Source organism: Myxine glutinosa, chromosome 2 (assembly GCF_964187855.1).
Source record: "Myxine glutinosa chromosome 2, kmMyxGlut1.1, whole genome shotgun sequence".
In the NCBI taxonomy this organism is placed as follows: Eukaryota; Metazoa; Chordata; class Myxini; order Myxiniformes; family Myxinidae; genus Myxine; species Myxine glutinosa.
In genome coordinates, this window is record NC_136262.1 from 201,553,122 (window position 1) to 201,569,612 (window position 16,491).

Genomic DNA, 16,491 nt, shown 5'->3' on the forward strand with positions numbered 1-16,491 from the left:
TCCAATAGCCAATCTGGATGAATTGGAACGTGCATTACATCGGGAATGGAACAACCTGCCACAGCAACGCATACGACGGCTTACAGGGTCTATGAGACGTAGGGTTGAGTCAGTGATCCGATCACGTGGGTCCTACACACGTTATTGACGCAAAGATCACTAGAGGTCTTCTCAGAACAATGACTGTACGTTAGAAAACATAAACGTCATCCACACTGTCCGTGATGGACCTATAGCTCCATACTTAAATTGAGGTGAAAATATGCCTAAAATTCCCAAAAAATTTCACCTTAAATTATTCAGAATAAAATATTGAAAACGGCATGATTGTTATGTTTTTATGTGACCATAATATCACTTCTCCAGAAAATATAGCAATATCATGGGTATATTACACTGTTTTGACGACAACAAACTTGTAATGTGCGAGGTTGTAAAAAAACGGGGGGGTGCTTAACTTAATTCTTTGTGTATATTATAAATCACACCGGAATCACGACACAAAGAATAATCACAATTCGCCCTACAATCACTATTTTTAAGATGGTACCACCTTATCTCGTCCTTTAACGCAAACTCACAGTACTCCCCCAATGTCTCTGTACCCCTCCAAGGCGAGGTCGATTCGCTCCAGCGATCGTTGGATCAATGTCCGATCACCATGAATTGAGGCGTGGACGATCGAAGCAACCCACAGGTCACGTGGTCCAACAGCCCGCACAATAGCGGTGGAATGGGAAACCTCCCAAAGACGCGCTCTGACGTCCACGTTTGCGGTTCAATCAGCGAGTCTCCGTATGATCCTCAAAAGCCACTTTCTTGCACAGCCGTCCCCGGCAACCCACCGGGGAATAATGCCCGGCCGACGCGACAAAAACCTGTTCACTGCAGGTTGCGCGCGTGGCGAAGATGGCGGACGGCTCCGAACCGGAGCTTTGAGGCAAGGATACTCCGGAACCTCAGTGAGGATACCCGACGACACAGGCTCCACAGCACTCCGGCAATATCTCCTATCGCAAGAACTTCCTTTCAAGGACGCAAGGTTCACTCGCACTGTACGCTCGGTCCGGAGCCTCAACAAAAACGTCTTTTCACGATCTCCTCCCGCCTCTTCTTCCTCGCTCCCTTTCTCTTCCGGGTCACGATCCGGATTTCCGGCCACATTTTACCAGGAGCGCTTTTAAACCTTTTAACCACAATAACCCTTACTGAGAACCAACAATAATAATAATACCAATAATAATTAGGGCAAAATCCGTAACAACAGCAAAGGTTTCCTCCTGGCACACCTCCCATGTAGATCAAAATGTGTGCAGCCTCTTTCTAATGGTAGACTTGAGCACTTTGACATCAACAGTGGCAAGAGCTACCTCTAGGTCCCGTGATGACATTCTGGGGTTCTTAGAGACTTATTTCAGCATCTTGCGGTCCGCTCTCGGGCTGAACTTGCTGGGGCGGCCTGGCCTGAACAAGTGGGCAGTTGTTTGGAATCTTCTCCACTTGTAGATGATCTTCCGGACAGTCGAATGATTGATTTCAAATTGTTGGGAGACCTTTTTAAATCCCTTCCCAGACTTGTAGGCATCTACAACCTTCTTTCTGAAGGCCTCAGAGAGCTCTTTTGATCGAGGCATGGTGACGCCGCACACATCAACAACAAAGAGAAAACCAAACTAAATGTCTGAGGTTTAAATAAGACAGGTTCCTCCAAGATCCTCTCTAACGATGTTATAATCATTTGCACCTGATTCTAATTCTAGGTATTTGAAGTAGTGATAAATGTAGGGGTGTATTTACTTTTTCCACATGCGAAATTTGCATTTATGTTTATATAAATTATACAATGGACTACAAAATGTAAATGTTTCATGATATTTGTTATATTATATCACCTTTATCTATCTATATTGTTGAAATGAAGATCAAATAGCTCTTTGTTGAAATATGTTGAAAAAGTCAAAACTTTACATGGGGTGTACTTACTTTTTCACGTGACTGTATATATTTATGGGAAAGAAATGATTTATTGCAAAAAATCATGATAAAACATGTCGAGTTTACCAAACGGGGGAGGGGTCTTAGTAGTACCTCTACGATACTCGCTGAATACAATGTAGTGGTAGTATGTACATTACTTGTGGACTGTTTCTACGCAACTAGTGACATTGACGAAGTTGCAATGGATAATATTAGAATTTGGAAAAAAAAAAGTTAAAATGACGTCTTACCTGACTTTATATTTCAGCATTATGTCTCCAAACCATGGAGGGTCCTGATGAGGGCACTGTGTAGGATCTGTGGCTGAAATGTGTCGGTACGGCATCGTGTTTCAGCAATTTCCAAGGCTCGTTTCCCAGGTAGTGAGCATGTTGATCAAGTACGAATGCTGACGACTTGAGCCTTGAAGTGGTCTTCGCAAAGAAGATATTTTGAATGAACATGTTTTTTGATGTTAAATTTGGTTGTTGCTAGGTTTTTCCAAACACAAAGCACACGGTCGTTGACGATCTTTTCATTGGTCGGAGATGCAAAAAACGACTTGTGAATTATGTGGGCAAATTTTTAGACGATTCGAACAGTAAAAAGCTTGGCACATCGATGGGCATCTTCAACGCTAGAATAATTTGCGACGAAACGCGGCCGGACATACGAGTCCATCAATAGGTTGTGCCCCCCTGACGTCGCACAAATTGACGGAAGTAGTTAATTTGCATAACGGAAGTGAAAATAGTCCCATTTTAAAACACGATTATCCGTCGTGTTTATTATTCTCGATTATTATTCGCCCGTTTCTTTTTTGTGCTAATTGGTCAGTGGTATCATCCTCTAAAACACGTCTTCGAAACATTTCATGATTGTGTTCCTTTAATACGTACGGTACACTGGATACAATACAAGAGAGATGTTTCTTGCGACAACCATCCCTCTCCCCCCAAAATAAGTGATGTGGCATAAATTAACGGGTAAACCGGCCCGAATGATAGACATCCTTTCCTTCAAAACCAGGTCGATAAGAGCACGAAAGAGGTAGGAGGAGGGGAGGTGGTTGAAAAGAATAATTAATCCACAAAGTAAGAATTTAAGGTTCGTTTACCGAAGTAAAACATTATTTCCATTTAATTATTTGTACGTTTTTCCAGCACTTTGAGATTTTCCTTCCTTTTCAAACTGACGTGGAGACGTTTGAGTAAAGACTTGTGACATCGTGAGGTTGTATTGTTTTATTCATAACAGTGATTATAAAATCGCGTGTCTGAGCACAATACCCGTGATACAAACCACATTAACATGTGGATTGAATAAGTTAGTGTTTTAATGACTGAAATAACAAGGAGTTTATTATGCATACAAAGAAATGTCATTCTGTGGCTGATTGGTGGATGCATGTGAACGAAAAACGTAAACGATTCCAAGATTTGAATACTTTTCAAGAATTTGAGAGAGAGAAAAAGATAAATGACTGAAATCAGCAAGAGCGTTGGGGTCAGAAAGGTTAACGGGGTAATAAAGATCATGGGTCAGGATGACAAGAGATGCCGATGAACTGCTTGCTCGAAGCTTGGATGGAAGAGTGAGACAGAACAACTCTTCTTCCATCTATGGAACCAGCTTCCAGATGTAGAAGTGTGCAGGTAGCCTGGATTTTTAAAGTTTAACTAGGAGAGTGTTAGTAGAAGAAAGCATCCTGGAATTGCTGGGGAGGGTCAGAGGACTGAGAGAACAGAGAGAGCAATGTTAGAGAATAAAGGGTAGGGCTACCGACCTGCCTGTGCTGTGATGGGACGGGACGGCAACAGACCTTGTGCTTCCGCCTCATTACAGGAGATTCCAATAATCTTTACAGCTTTAGATTTCACAATATCCAGGAGAGAGAGAGTGAAGAGGGAAGAGTGGGAGAAAGGGAGAGGGTGGGGAAAAGGGAGAGGGTGGGGCAAAGAGAGAGGGGTGAGGAGGCAGAGAGAGAAAAGGGGGAAGAGGGAGAGAGGGAGAGAGGGAGAGAGGGAGAGGGAGAGAGGGAGAGAGGGAGAGAGGGAGAGAGGGAGAGAGGGAGAGAGGGAGAGAGGGAGACAGGGTGAGAGAGAGACAGGGTGAGAGGGAGAGAGGGAGAGAGAGAGACAGGGTGAGAGAGAGACAGGGTGAGAGAGAGACAGGGTGAGAGAGAGACAGGGTGAGAGAGAGACAGGGTGAGAGAGAGACAGGGTGAGAGAGAGACAGGGTGAGAGAGAGACAGGGTGAGAGAGAGACAGGGTGAGAGAGGGGAGGGGAGGCGGGGGGAAGAGGGAGAGAGATAGAGATATGATGCTGGAGTGATCGCTCGTGGCAGAGAGCAGTACTCCATTACGGCCTTGCGGACTGAGTAGCCCTGATTTTTCGATTTGAATCGACAGAGGATGCCCAGTTTACGGCTGGCTTTGTAGGCCAGCTTTGCTCTGTGGTCAGCCCAGGAAAGGCCATGGCTGATGGTGAGGCTGAGAGGTTCAAGAGACTGAACCCCTTTCAGTAGATGACCAAGGAAATTGGTGGGTTCGTTTGGTGATCATTCTGGGGCGACTGGGTGGGACTCAGATTTTCCGGGATTGAAGGGCATGCTCCATTAATTGGACCAGCACCTAATTATTTCCGGGGAGAGAGAGAGAGAGAAGGATAGAGAGAGAAGGATAGAGAGAGAAGGACAGAGAGAGAAGGATAGAGAGAGAAGGATAGAGAGAGAGATAGAGATAGAGATAAAGATAGAGATAGAGATAGAGATAGAGATAGAGAGAGGAAGAGAGAGAGGAAGAGAGGAAGAGAGAGAGGAAGAGAGAGAGGAAGAGAGAGAGGCACAGAGTATCTGTCTCCCTAGCAAGATTGATGGTTTACTTTACAAGACAATGGAGAATCATCTGCAAAAATGAAGGGAGGGTTTTCCAGAGCATCCGATAGGTCATTATTATAAATGAAGAACAAGATTAGGCCCAAAAATATGCCGTGGGGAACTCCAGCCTCCACTGGGAGAAGGGAGGAGAGGGTTCCATTGATGGCAACACCTTGACTACACGTGTGGAGGATGTCAGAAATCCAGGAATTAAGGTGGCCTTCCATGCCACAGGCAGAGAGCTTGGAAGCAAAAGCAGGATGCCAAACTGTATTGATTGCCCAATAAATGGTTCTAACCCTTAAAATTGTTTTGTAAACTTTGCTGCGATTGTAAACCAAGGTTTACCAAGCTAAATGTCAGTGTTGTCAGATGCACAATTAGTTAGCGAAATAAAATGGTAGGTAACACTGCCAAAATGACACGCACACACACTCACACACTCTCTCACCAAATCAAGAAAGACAAATTTTAATTCCACATTCGAGACATCAGTTCCTCCCCAACAGAAAGATCACTCTCGTATCATCAAAACAAGAGCCACCATTTTAATATCATAAATCCAGGATGGTGAGTTGTAAAGAAACAAGGCACATCATATAAAAATAAACCAACCCGACACCATCTCAATAATAATAATAATAATAATAATACAAATCAAGATGGCGCTTCATGAGAAATAAAACTCGAGGCGGAGGCCTGTATTCAAATTAATAATAAAATGAAATATATCCAGGGCCGTCTGCTTGGAAATGGTGGGTACCTTTTAGCGGTAACACGGCTTGGGCACCGTGGAAGCTCTGCGATTGAGTGAGCCGCGACAGACGTTTAAAATTATTCTTTATTAAATGCACCATCCATAACACAGTCATTAATATCAGCACACAAAGGCATAAGACCAAAAAACAAGTGAAACGGCTTCAGACAGGACGAACCTTTGCACACAAAACACACACGAACGTGTTCGGGGAAAAAGAGCTCAATGAGAGCGTGGAATATACAGACTGGCGTCCGAATAGACAGGAGCGTGTCCGCCGATCAATGCCAGGTTAAGGTAAAAATCCCGGGAAAATGGGGATGGGAGTACGTGTGGGCACAATGAAGGTCAAAAGGTACCCTCGAGGAGCTGAACGAGTCGGAAGAACTGGAAAACGACTCTCGCCGGTGCCGAGGGCGATTCCGTACGTAAAGACACTGCAACCGTGCACACGCACCCAAAACAAAACGCACACTTTCATTCCATCTCACGCACGCTCCCGGCACGCTCTCTTTTGCACACGCTACTCATGGCACACGGAATTAGTACAAATCACTCATCGCGTACAAACACACCTGCGAAGGCAATATCAATGTACATTATTATAATTTTTTTACATTACTCCAACCAAGTGTTTGAAATGCCACTTCGAGGATGCTCTTCAAACATGCACACGGCCAGCAACTGAAAGCAAACTCACGTGCAAGGTGGAAAAAAAACAAAAAACAAACAAAACAAAACGGAACGGAGAGTTGCAACTTATAATGTCATGAAAGCATAAATAAACGTGCCTGTGCAGCAAACCTAAAGGGAAATGGAAATGGTCGCACATGAACGTAACGGAAACCAAAACTAATACTTTTAAGCCCTGGGACTGGAGATGGCTCCGAGCCACGCAAAAAGAACAGCGCAGCACATGTCGTGCAGGGGATGATTAAGGCAACCCCTTTTTCCGGCCACGACGATAGATGGAGTCGCTTCCACGGTGCAAAATGGCTACCCGAGCCGCCCTATACTCGGAAACAATTGGGGGGTGGGGGTGGGGGGGGGGGGCGGGGATGAAGCACGAAGCGAGTAGAATCAAGCTTTCTACTCTGGAAGGGATGTGAGAAACACCGTAGACTTTGGGGGCGGAAAGTAAGGGGGCGATACTGCTGGTGGAGATCTTCGCAAATCCACCCTGTGCGGCATGTTTTGTGTGTTTATTTCCATTTATTTGTGCCATAAACCGAAATTTCCTAAGAAACCAGTTTGTTCCGCACGTCTAAAAGGTTTCTCAGGAAGGAAAAAAAACAAAAAAAAACAAAAAACAAATGAACAAAGTAAAACACGCAAGTATGACCATCACTAAATAGCAAATGGAGTGACAAACTATACACCAGGGTATGCCATGCAACCTCAAACTGCCAGCCACACATCCACAAAAACGAGAACAGCTTTCACGAGCTATATTAAATGTCCAAAATATTCAGGATTTTCTTAGAAAAACTGTTCAGAAATAATACATCCTGTACAAAATAAGCTGACTGAAGGGAAAGGGGGTGGTAGAGGGCGGGGGGAAGGGGTGGGAACATCCAACTGGGTTCGAGGGCAATGAGGGGATGGTCGTGGGGAGAAATGCACTTCGCACGGGGTGTTATAGAAAGCCAAATTAAATCAGATGAGGGAGAAGGGGAGCAGTGCACAAATGGAGGAGGAAGAAGAAGGTGTGGGAACAGAGAGGGGGAAAACAAAATAAACTTGGGGCAGGGTAATGCTGTGATATAAAGGAGTTTGTAACCGTCCCATGAACGTCAACGAGATTGAGGGCAGTTGCAAGCACTGGCACAAGGTCAGTGGCCAATGGTGCAAACCCGCATGGGCAGTGGAAGATAATCAAACAAGGAGGGAAGAAAGAAATCGAAGCTCAGGGCACAATCGGGTCTCAGCTCATCATGTCAACGCTGTTGGCCGCAAACGCGGAGAAGCTCTTTAGGGAGTCGTTGACATCTCTTCTGAACACCGACAAGTTTTGTGTGAACCTGGTGGGGAAAAGGTCGGAGTGGGAAGTATCAAAAAAATCTCGGGTCAAATCTTGAGGAATTCCAAGAAGGGCTCAGGTCATGCCACCCCGAGAGCAATCGAATATCTGTTGAACACACGTGGCCACTTTAATGCCATACATAAAAAATACTTTGAATTGATAAAAAGGCTCCTTTCACTCTCTAGATCAATAGAGAGGCAATCCGTTTTGCGGTACGGCATTCGTTCCTCAGCAAGAAAGCGCTCACAATGCCGGCATTCCCGATTAAAATCGCGGACAAAATGGTGATTTGTCCAACGTCTACGAATGTTCGGGTAATTTAAGGAGAAGCACAATGACATCTGTTGATATCATTGTCCTATGTGGAATAAAGGTACCTCCTCCATAAGCTGTTGGGTCGCTGTGAAAAAAATTAGATTCGATAAAATAAATAAAAGCTGGCCTGAGCCTGAAAATGATAAAATGGTTAAATAAATTCCAAGTAGAACCAATTCCAAGTAGTAGTTAACTTTAAAATTCCAAGGAAATCAGTGCTCTGAACCTGTAGAACAAGCTGGAAATCTATTTCCACTAAGAGTTATGGCATTCCGCTGTTAAAGGTAAAACGCTGCAAGTCATAAAAATCGAAAGCCTGAGTGAAGCATCAAGGAGACCAGGTCGCACGAGTCCAACTGCCAGTGAACTTTCATTGCGCGAGATGTCGATGTTTTGAAAAGTCGATTTGCACACCTTTTGATCATACTCAGGTCAAGTTAGCACCTGTGTATTAATAGTTTTCAAAACGTCTTCGCTTCATCCCTTCAACAAACTCCCCCTGCACCCACCACATCCATTCCATTCCATTAGCGATGGCACTACGGGCAGGTTGGCGGTTGCTTCGCACAAATCTTACAGAAATAGCAAGGGAAGCATTATTACGGGTGCATATGGCAAAGCGCGTCCACAAATCCTTACGACAATTGGTCAGGTGGTGCAAGCACCTGCACAAAAACGTTTGCGGTGAAACAGCACGTGGAGCACACAACTGTATGTACAGGTGCAGAACAAGCCTGGCCAAATGAATAACTGAACTGAAGACAAAGAAGAGGAGTGGACCGCAAACTCCCTGCACGGGAGATGATGTCATCACAAAGATTGGTGGTTGCGTTATTGGTAAATTCGTTTTAAGCATCGTAACCTCAACTTAATGTGGAGCTTAATTGACCATCAGCCGGATATAGCCGTTCAGCATTCGTCAGTCTGACCGTGTTCGCTCATGCGCAAACTATGCCGAGCAAAACTGTGCATAAGGCGGTGGTCAATGCTGCTGCTGCAATGAAATGCAAACTTAATTGCCCCAAAACGATGCCAATTAACTTGTCCTCTCTAAAAAACGTCCCCACTGGTTTTAATGCTAAAAAAAATAAAAAAATAAATGCAACTGTGCATGGATACACCACATTCCTGCTCACTACACGTGAAAACAAAAAAGCTTAAGCCCCTCCTGTGATCGCCGTTGCAACGCCCACCTGTCCCGATTCTTGGTGAGGAGGTTGCGTTCAATGCCCTCCATCAGATTTTCAAAGCAAAGGTGCATCGCTTGCTGCGTCTCCAAGGGCTGGCTGCTCACCAGGCTGCTCCGTAGCTCCGTAAAGTACTGAATGAGCGTAAAAGGGAAAATCCCTGTAATTAGAACACACTCTGTACCAGTAAATTATTGGAATGAGAGGCAAACAAGGAAATGAAGGATAATACCGATTTGGCACAAAAAGATGCAAAGGGCCTTAATTATTCACAGCTCGTGACAAGGTACCATATTAAAATGGCTGTTGGTCAAGGGGCCATCTATATAATATGTATGAAAACATGGTGGAAATTTTAACTGCCCTCCACCACCTCTTTCTCATCACACACTATATATTCCCTTGTTAATTTTGGATGTTCCTTTTTCATGAATGTGGGAAGGTAGGGAGAGGAGGGGGGGGGGGGGGGGGGGAGGGATACAAAGTATTCCTGCCTCTGTGGCTTAGATTTCTTTTTACTACTATAGTATAACAACTTCTGTAACGGTCCCAATTAATCGCATGTGGGGTCAGCCGAGGAAAAAAATTTGGCCCAAATTTTTCACTAACCCACTCGCCTGTCCTGAAATTCGACTGGAGCCAAATTGGGTAGCAATTTCTTCAGAGTGCCGGTGATAACTCTCCGACCCTTCATGAGATCTTTATCATCCACCAACAAATGCTAGCAGACTGGACAACCATCAGACAACATCAATCATCATCAACATCAACATCAATCATATCATACATCAACACCAATCATCAGACAACATCCATCAATATCATCAACATCAACATCAATCATATCATACATCAATCATATCATACATCAACATCAATCTTCAGACAACCAACAATATCATCCACCAGACAAGCTTAAACAACCATCAGAGGGACAGGGCACTTTGTGATGAAACACGCTATGCACCAGCCCAACAGTTTATAGTCTGGTCAAGAAATGAACAGATAAAAGACAGATAGACAGACAGACAGATAAAAGACAGATGTCTGCCAGACAAATAAAAGGTAAGCACGCTACCTCTGCACCATCCTGTAGGGCTTCCTTTTATGCGAATGTTTGAAGAAAAAAAAATCCACAAAATCATGAAATTTGATGATTTATACAAATATGCTTTAAGGGGATGCAAACATGAAAACAAAAAAGAAGACAAAACAACCCATGAATGGTTTGGATAACACGTGATAATAATGTTCACAAATGTAGGGAGGGTTAGGGTTAGAGCAATGGTTCTTAGCCTAATTACAATCGTGGGCCACAATTTCAGCTCTCGGTGTGTTATGGCCACATCTGTGTATCCATTTTAAACGTCTTGTATCTGCTACCTGACAGGAATACAATACAAACTACATCGGCACTCGGTAGAGCGCATACCTTTGCCAGGCTGAACAGTTTACGTTTTGTAGACAACCGATAGGCCAGATTTGCATCCGGACCGGAACCAAAGTCTAACCGCTTGCTCTCGTCACCTAACCAATTCATCCACCAAGTGGTGTCATAACTCATCAACAGCATTTTGAGATATTGTGCTATATTATATGTCGTTTTTGGCCTGATCTCTCAATGGAGAAAAATCACTTTAAAAAATTCTCTGATCCAGATTAGGATCTTCACCAAAATCTAATTAATTTGTCCTTGTCACACACCCATCCTGTCTACCAAATTTCGTCCGAGTATATGTATAACTTTTTTTTAGATATCGTGCTATACAGGGTGTTACAAAAATACCTGGACAATTTGGTTGTTAATATATTTAGTACCACAAATGACACAATGATACCCTTTGGTTTATATGATACAGAAACTCATAGTTTTCTTTATTTTCAGGTCAGGTGGTTTAATGTAAAAGAAAATGGCCACTCCACAGGAGAAAGCTGTGTGTCAAATGGTTCATCAAGACGAGATCTGACACAAGTTCAGCGTAATTTCCGTACAACGTATGGAAATAATCCGCCATTGTGGACTAGTATCAGAGAGTGGTACAAGAGGTTTAAGGTGACTGGAAGTTGTCAGAAACAGAAAAGTACCGGTCAATCAAGCACAAGTGCAGCAGATGTTGAACAGGGCGTGAATCATTTCAACAATGTCCCAGAAAATCAATCTGACACGGATCTAGAGAACTGGGACTACCAACCATCACTGTACACAGGATTTTGCATAAAATATTCAAGCTGTATGCCTATAAGGTGCAGATTCTGCAGGAACTAAAACCAAATTATGGACCCAAACTTGAGGCGTTTGCATTGGAAATGCTCAGTCGCATAGAGGACGACGACGATTACCTGAAAAAGGTCATGTTCACAGACGAAGCTTCCCTTCATGTATTGGGGAAGGTCAACCGGCACAATGTGAGGATCTGGGGCTCTGAAAACCACCAAGTGGTCATTGAACACGTACGCGACAGTCCAAAGGTCAATGTGTTGTGTGGCCTTCTCCATGACCCATTGGTGGGTCAGTTTTTCTTTGCGGAGGATACAGTGACCTCAACAATTGACATGAACATGTTTGAAGTATTCACCTTCCCACAGATTGAAAACCTGCAGCTCCATTTCATTTTTCAACAGGATGGCGCTCCCCCTTATTGGGCCTTAGTCATTCAAGCCACCCTGAAGGAAAACTTTACACGTCGCTGGATTGGCTGAGACGGACCAACTGCCTGGACCCGACGATCATCAGACATAACCCCCTTGATATTTTTCTGTGTGGGTTTGTCAAAGATGTTGTCTACAACAACAATTAAACCTGCAGGATCTTAGTTCTCGGATCATATCTACATACACACTGGTGGATACAAACATGCTGAGCCGAACATGGCAAGACCTCCTGTACACCCTGTATATAGTTTTTATCATCATCTCTCAATGGTGAAGAATCACCAAAAAAAATAAAAATCGTATCTCGATCCAGAACTTCACCACAATCTATTAAATTCGGCCTTGCCACACATTCAACCTGTCCACCAAATTCCATCTGAATCCATCTACAACCTTTTGAGATATCATGCTAACAGACAAACAGGCAGGACCTCTGTTCACCTTCCGAGGTGGAGGTAATCAATATTCTGTAACATCTCTACTAACCCTGTACGTAGCAAATTTCATGATGCAGTTTGAAATTTACAGGGATTTTGATTTGTGAGGCACTTGTAACCAAGGCACGTGGCTTTTGAGAGCATGCTCATTGGTTACTGCACAATTTCTGGTTCAAGAAAAAAAAATTGTGGCATCTTAACTTTTTTTTAAAGGATGTCACTTGGGTCGCAGCAGTGTGCAGATTGGGTTGTACGTGGCCTGCCAGCCGCAGGTTGAGAACCACCGAATTGCAGAGGTGTGCAAAATAAACAAATTCATCATGATGCTTTTGAGCTCCTCAATTAACAATACGAGATTGCACTAAAGACCTCCTCAAGCCACGAGTCGAACCCACACCGACCAGTGGAGAAAAACAAGTTGTAAATCCACTTGACCAAACAACCACTCTGAGGTTACATCAAAAAAAGCAAATCATTCTTAAAATCAGTGAACAGATGTATAATGTTCAAAACGATGGTTTTAAATCAACACATTTTCGAATGATGTCTATCGATAACTTGTTGAAAATGTTTTGTTCGTCTTCTTTTGCAAAACTATTTGCCACTGAAAATAAAATCACATGACCAGTCATGTGACACAAATTGTACATACAGTTAACCGAGTAGCCACTGTTATTGAAATATTTTTGAATGACCACATGTAAAGAATAAAGACAAGCAAAAAAACAACAATTAAAGTCAATTGGCTTCCATAAGAAGTATTCCTGAAACTTTACTGACAGACAACCAAAGGAAAAAATCAAATTGTGGCAAAATGGAAAAGACGAAGGAGAATAAAGAACAGGAGAGAGAGAAGTGAAAGTGAAAGGAAAACAAAGTCGTTGTGCACAACTCATTCTGCAAGTCTGGATACTGAAACCAGAAGATTTGTTGAAGACATTCGGTTCACAATTGAACCAATGTCGGGAGATCGAGTTGGCACGGCGAGCTGACATGTTTCAGGAAAAAAAAGGGTGCAGGTTAATAACCTGCGACTCCAATCAAGGAGCTTAAGAGAACAAACCTTGACTCTGCTGGCACAGAGGTGTCCAATTGAGAAAAGACGACCATGAACTTCACCCGATCCCAGACACAAGCAGAAGGACTGCTGAATTGTCAAGCAACGTGTCAATAAGTCCACAGAAAGTGATATTAAAAGTTGAATTGATGTTACCTCTCCATCAGAACATTGACCAGGAGGGCCAGCCACCCAAACTAGGAAGAGTTGAAGATGGTAAGTGCAGAACTTTCTACCCCACACTCCAGAACTCACAACCATTTTGGAAAAGCAATGAATTCGTTTAAGGAACAACGTGTTTATAAAAGCTGCCAGCACAGTATAAAAACAAACAAACCAATTAATCAACAAGTTTCAATTTAGTTTGTTTTTAGTTTTGATATTGATCGTATTTTTTACTTTTCACGATTGTGATTCGCTATAGCAAGAACATACACAACTTTATTTGCTTTAGTTCTGAGGTAAATCCCACAAACCAGACTTGGTGGCGTAACAATAATCACGTCCGCTCTGAGTCTGGGAGGTTGGCGGTTCGAACCCCGGCCAAGTCATACCAAAGACGTTAAAATAGCAAAGATAAAAGCAGAATTAGTGGCACAGTTTAAAATAGAAGATAAAAATGAGTCACAGCCCCTCCATTGCACACAAAAAAGGTTCACTTTTGAACTGCAATCCAATGTCAGGGGAACATCCTCTTGGTGAGAAATTTGGGTATGCGGGTGTCTTCTGATACCTCTATGAGATGGATGCCCCTGCCTTGCATAACCCCAGGTCACCTGTGGGCAAGGTGCAGTACCTGTCAGCCCCCCATACCAGGCTAACAGTCCGCAGCCATGCGGTTTAAATAGCAGATGGCTCTGCACATCTGGTGGATATTATGATTTTGTTTTACTCTCTAAACCACCCCTGTGCACCTACCTCCGAGTATGACCACCAGTTATTAATGCATTCTGTCCAGTAGTTCAGGAGTGCATAAACATCAAACAAACAAACACACATCTCAAATCATCATAAGATGATGTCTTTCATGAACACATTTGAACAAAAATACCTTTATTTCACATAAATAGTGTGCACACAATTTAAAAAAAACAGATAACTGGGTACACATTTCCAAAGCATGGTAACAGCCATCTCAGGTGTCGAATCCAACTCTTGCTTTTTTCTGACTTTGCTGTCTGATTGGGGAAAAATTCCCCACATAAGGAATTGATGAGTCGCTGCAACAACAACTACAGTGCGTGTACGAAGTGCCGAGACTCGAGTCCGTAATGCCTGGCATCCAAGTACATCTTTCCAATAAATTTTGACTGGTGGCTTTGGACTTTGCTGGATTGTACAAGTCACAATCCTTTCACGTCGGTCATTACAGAAGACACTTTCCCACCGGTTCGGAGCTGCGCATGTGTGGTGAGGGTGATCTTACGATACATGGGAGACTTCAGTAGTTGTTACTGCGAGTGTACTAGCCACATACCTATCATACAGATATGTGGCTATCACACAAGTAAGATCGATTAATTAGGTCTGGCATGTTATGCAGCCAAGTGTTGATCAGGTTGGCATGTGAGAGGTATGGGAATAAAAGTGGCAATACCTGGCTGCCGATACACAGGCCACACATCTATCTGACCATCACTTATTATCTGTTTGAACCTCCTCAGGTGAGGGCATAAAAAAAATTAGAGGCCAAAGAAAGGCAGTGATCTGAATTGCATGCTAAAGTGGGATCGGCAAGCAGTTTTTGTGGATTAGAATACAATATTTTTGCAAAATTTTGAAATACAAAATAATCAATTGTGTGTGTGTTATTCAAAATCCTGCATGAAGCTTGTCCAAGCAGTTTTTGTTCATCAAACTTTGTAAATGCCTTGTCATCTCATTTGTGGGCGGGGTAAGGTTGCAGCAAAACCCATCTGATGAACCGTTCCTCCTGTACACATCTCTAATGGACATGGCACTGGGTAATGAGTGGGTGAATTTTTGTACAGAGAATCCAAAAAGACCAAAAATGACACTCCATTTTTCTGCGCAAAAGGGACTTTTGACATTTGACAAAAAGGACATAAAAGGGACTGCGCATTATGACATTGTTTGCAATTCCAGTCTATTGTATTTGTAAAATTCCAGTCTATTGTATATTGTAAAAAGGCAACTGGAAAAAAATTAATTGGTACTGAGTGTTGAATCAACAGCAAGAAAATAAGCAAATTTGATAGCCAACATGGGAGAAGTAAAACCATCAAGCCAAAACCCAGACAGGCAGCTGTTGTTTTCATGAAAGGCAAACATACTAAATGAAGTGTATATTCCACAGCATATCCATGGCACCAAAACGAATCTTAAATATTGGGATAACACACCCGAAATTGAAACAAACTCTCTCAACCACCTTATTTGCATTTTCCCAACAATGCAAAGGAGCATTTGCTTCATGAAAGTGTTTTATTGTGACATTTTAAATGGTGATGCATGACTGGCCTTGGTGCAAGACACAGTGAGGACCATTAGGTCTGTCCACAACAGTATAATAAAAAACAACCTTAACATCGGGTTGCATCTGTTCGGGTTGTTCGGGTTGTTCATCGCTCGGGTTGGGTTGTTCATCGTTCGGGTTGTTCGGGTTGCATTGTTCATCGGGTTGTTCAGGATTTGAAACCCGAATCCTATCCAGGTTCCTCCTGATGACTCCATCTATGCTCTTTATTTCTTCTGGTTCCTTCTGATGACTCCAAGCAGCATTTGGTTTTCTGTTTCATTTGAAGATCAAAACGTTGAAAATGTAGTGGCCAGAACAGTGACCTAAATTAAACTCAATCGAACGGACTGTGCTGGGACATCTTGGAATGCTACCTGACGGCCTTAGTAAACATACCACAATCAATCACTGGAATTGCATTTGCTCTGGGCTAGGAATGGAGAAATCACACAACTGATATTTGACCAAATTTGACAAAAAGTATCAGTGTATTTTCTTGCGGTCCAAATACTTTTGGAAATACAGTAGAGACGTAATTCAAAACATTCTAACATCTGCAAGGGAATTGTCAAGGCAGACAAGGGAAAAAAGCTTTGTGGCTTATTATGTCTTTGATGATGCAGTCGGACCTCAACATTTATAGGTTCTGCACATTCGCAGTTTAAAAAAAAAATAAAAAAATAATAATATATATATATGTATATATATATATATATATATATATATATA

General features: G+C 42.8%; 1 protein-coding gene across 2 annotated transcripts in view; it reads right to left on the reverse strand.

Moving 5' to 3' along the window:
• Positions 1 to 3,206: 3,206 nt before the first annotated feature.
• LOC137420927 (exportin-7) overlaps positions 3,207 to 16,491 on the reverse strand; it is a 319,100-nt gene continuing 305,815 nt past the window's right edge. For both annotated transcript variants that reach the window (XM_078772182.1, XM_068106440.2), the window contains 2 exons: positions 9,144 to 9,271; positions 3,207 to 7,633 (listed from right to left, as the gene is read on the reverse strand). In XM_078772182.1, the coding sequence (XP_078628308.1) occupies positions 7,537 to 7,633; positions 9,144 to 9,271 (225 nt within the window). In that variant the 3' untranslated portion in view covers positions 3,207 to 7,536. The remainder of the gene's footprint in view (positions 7,634 to 9,143; positions 9,272 to 16,491) is intronic.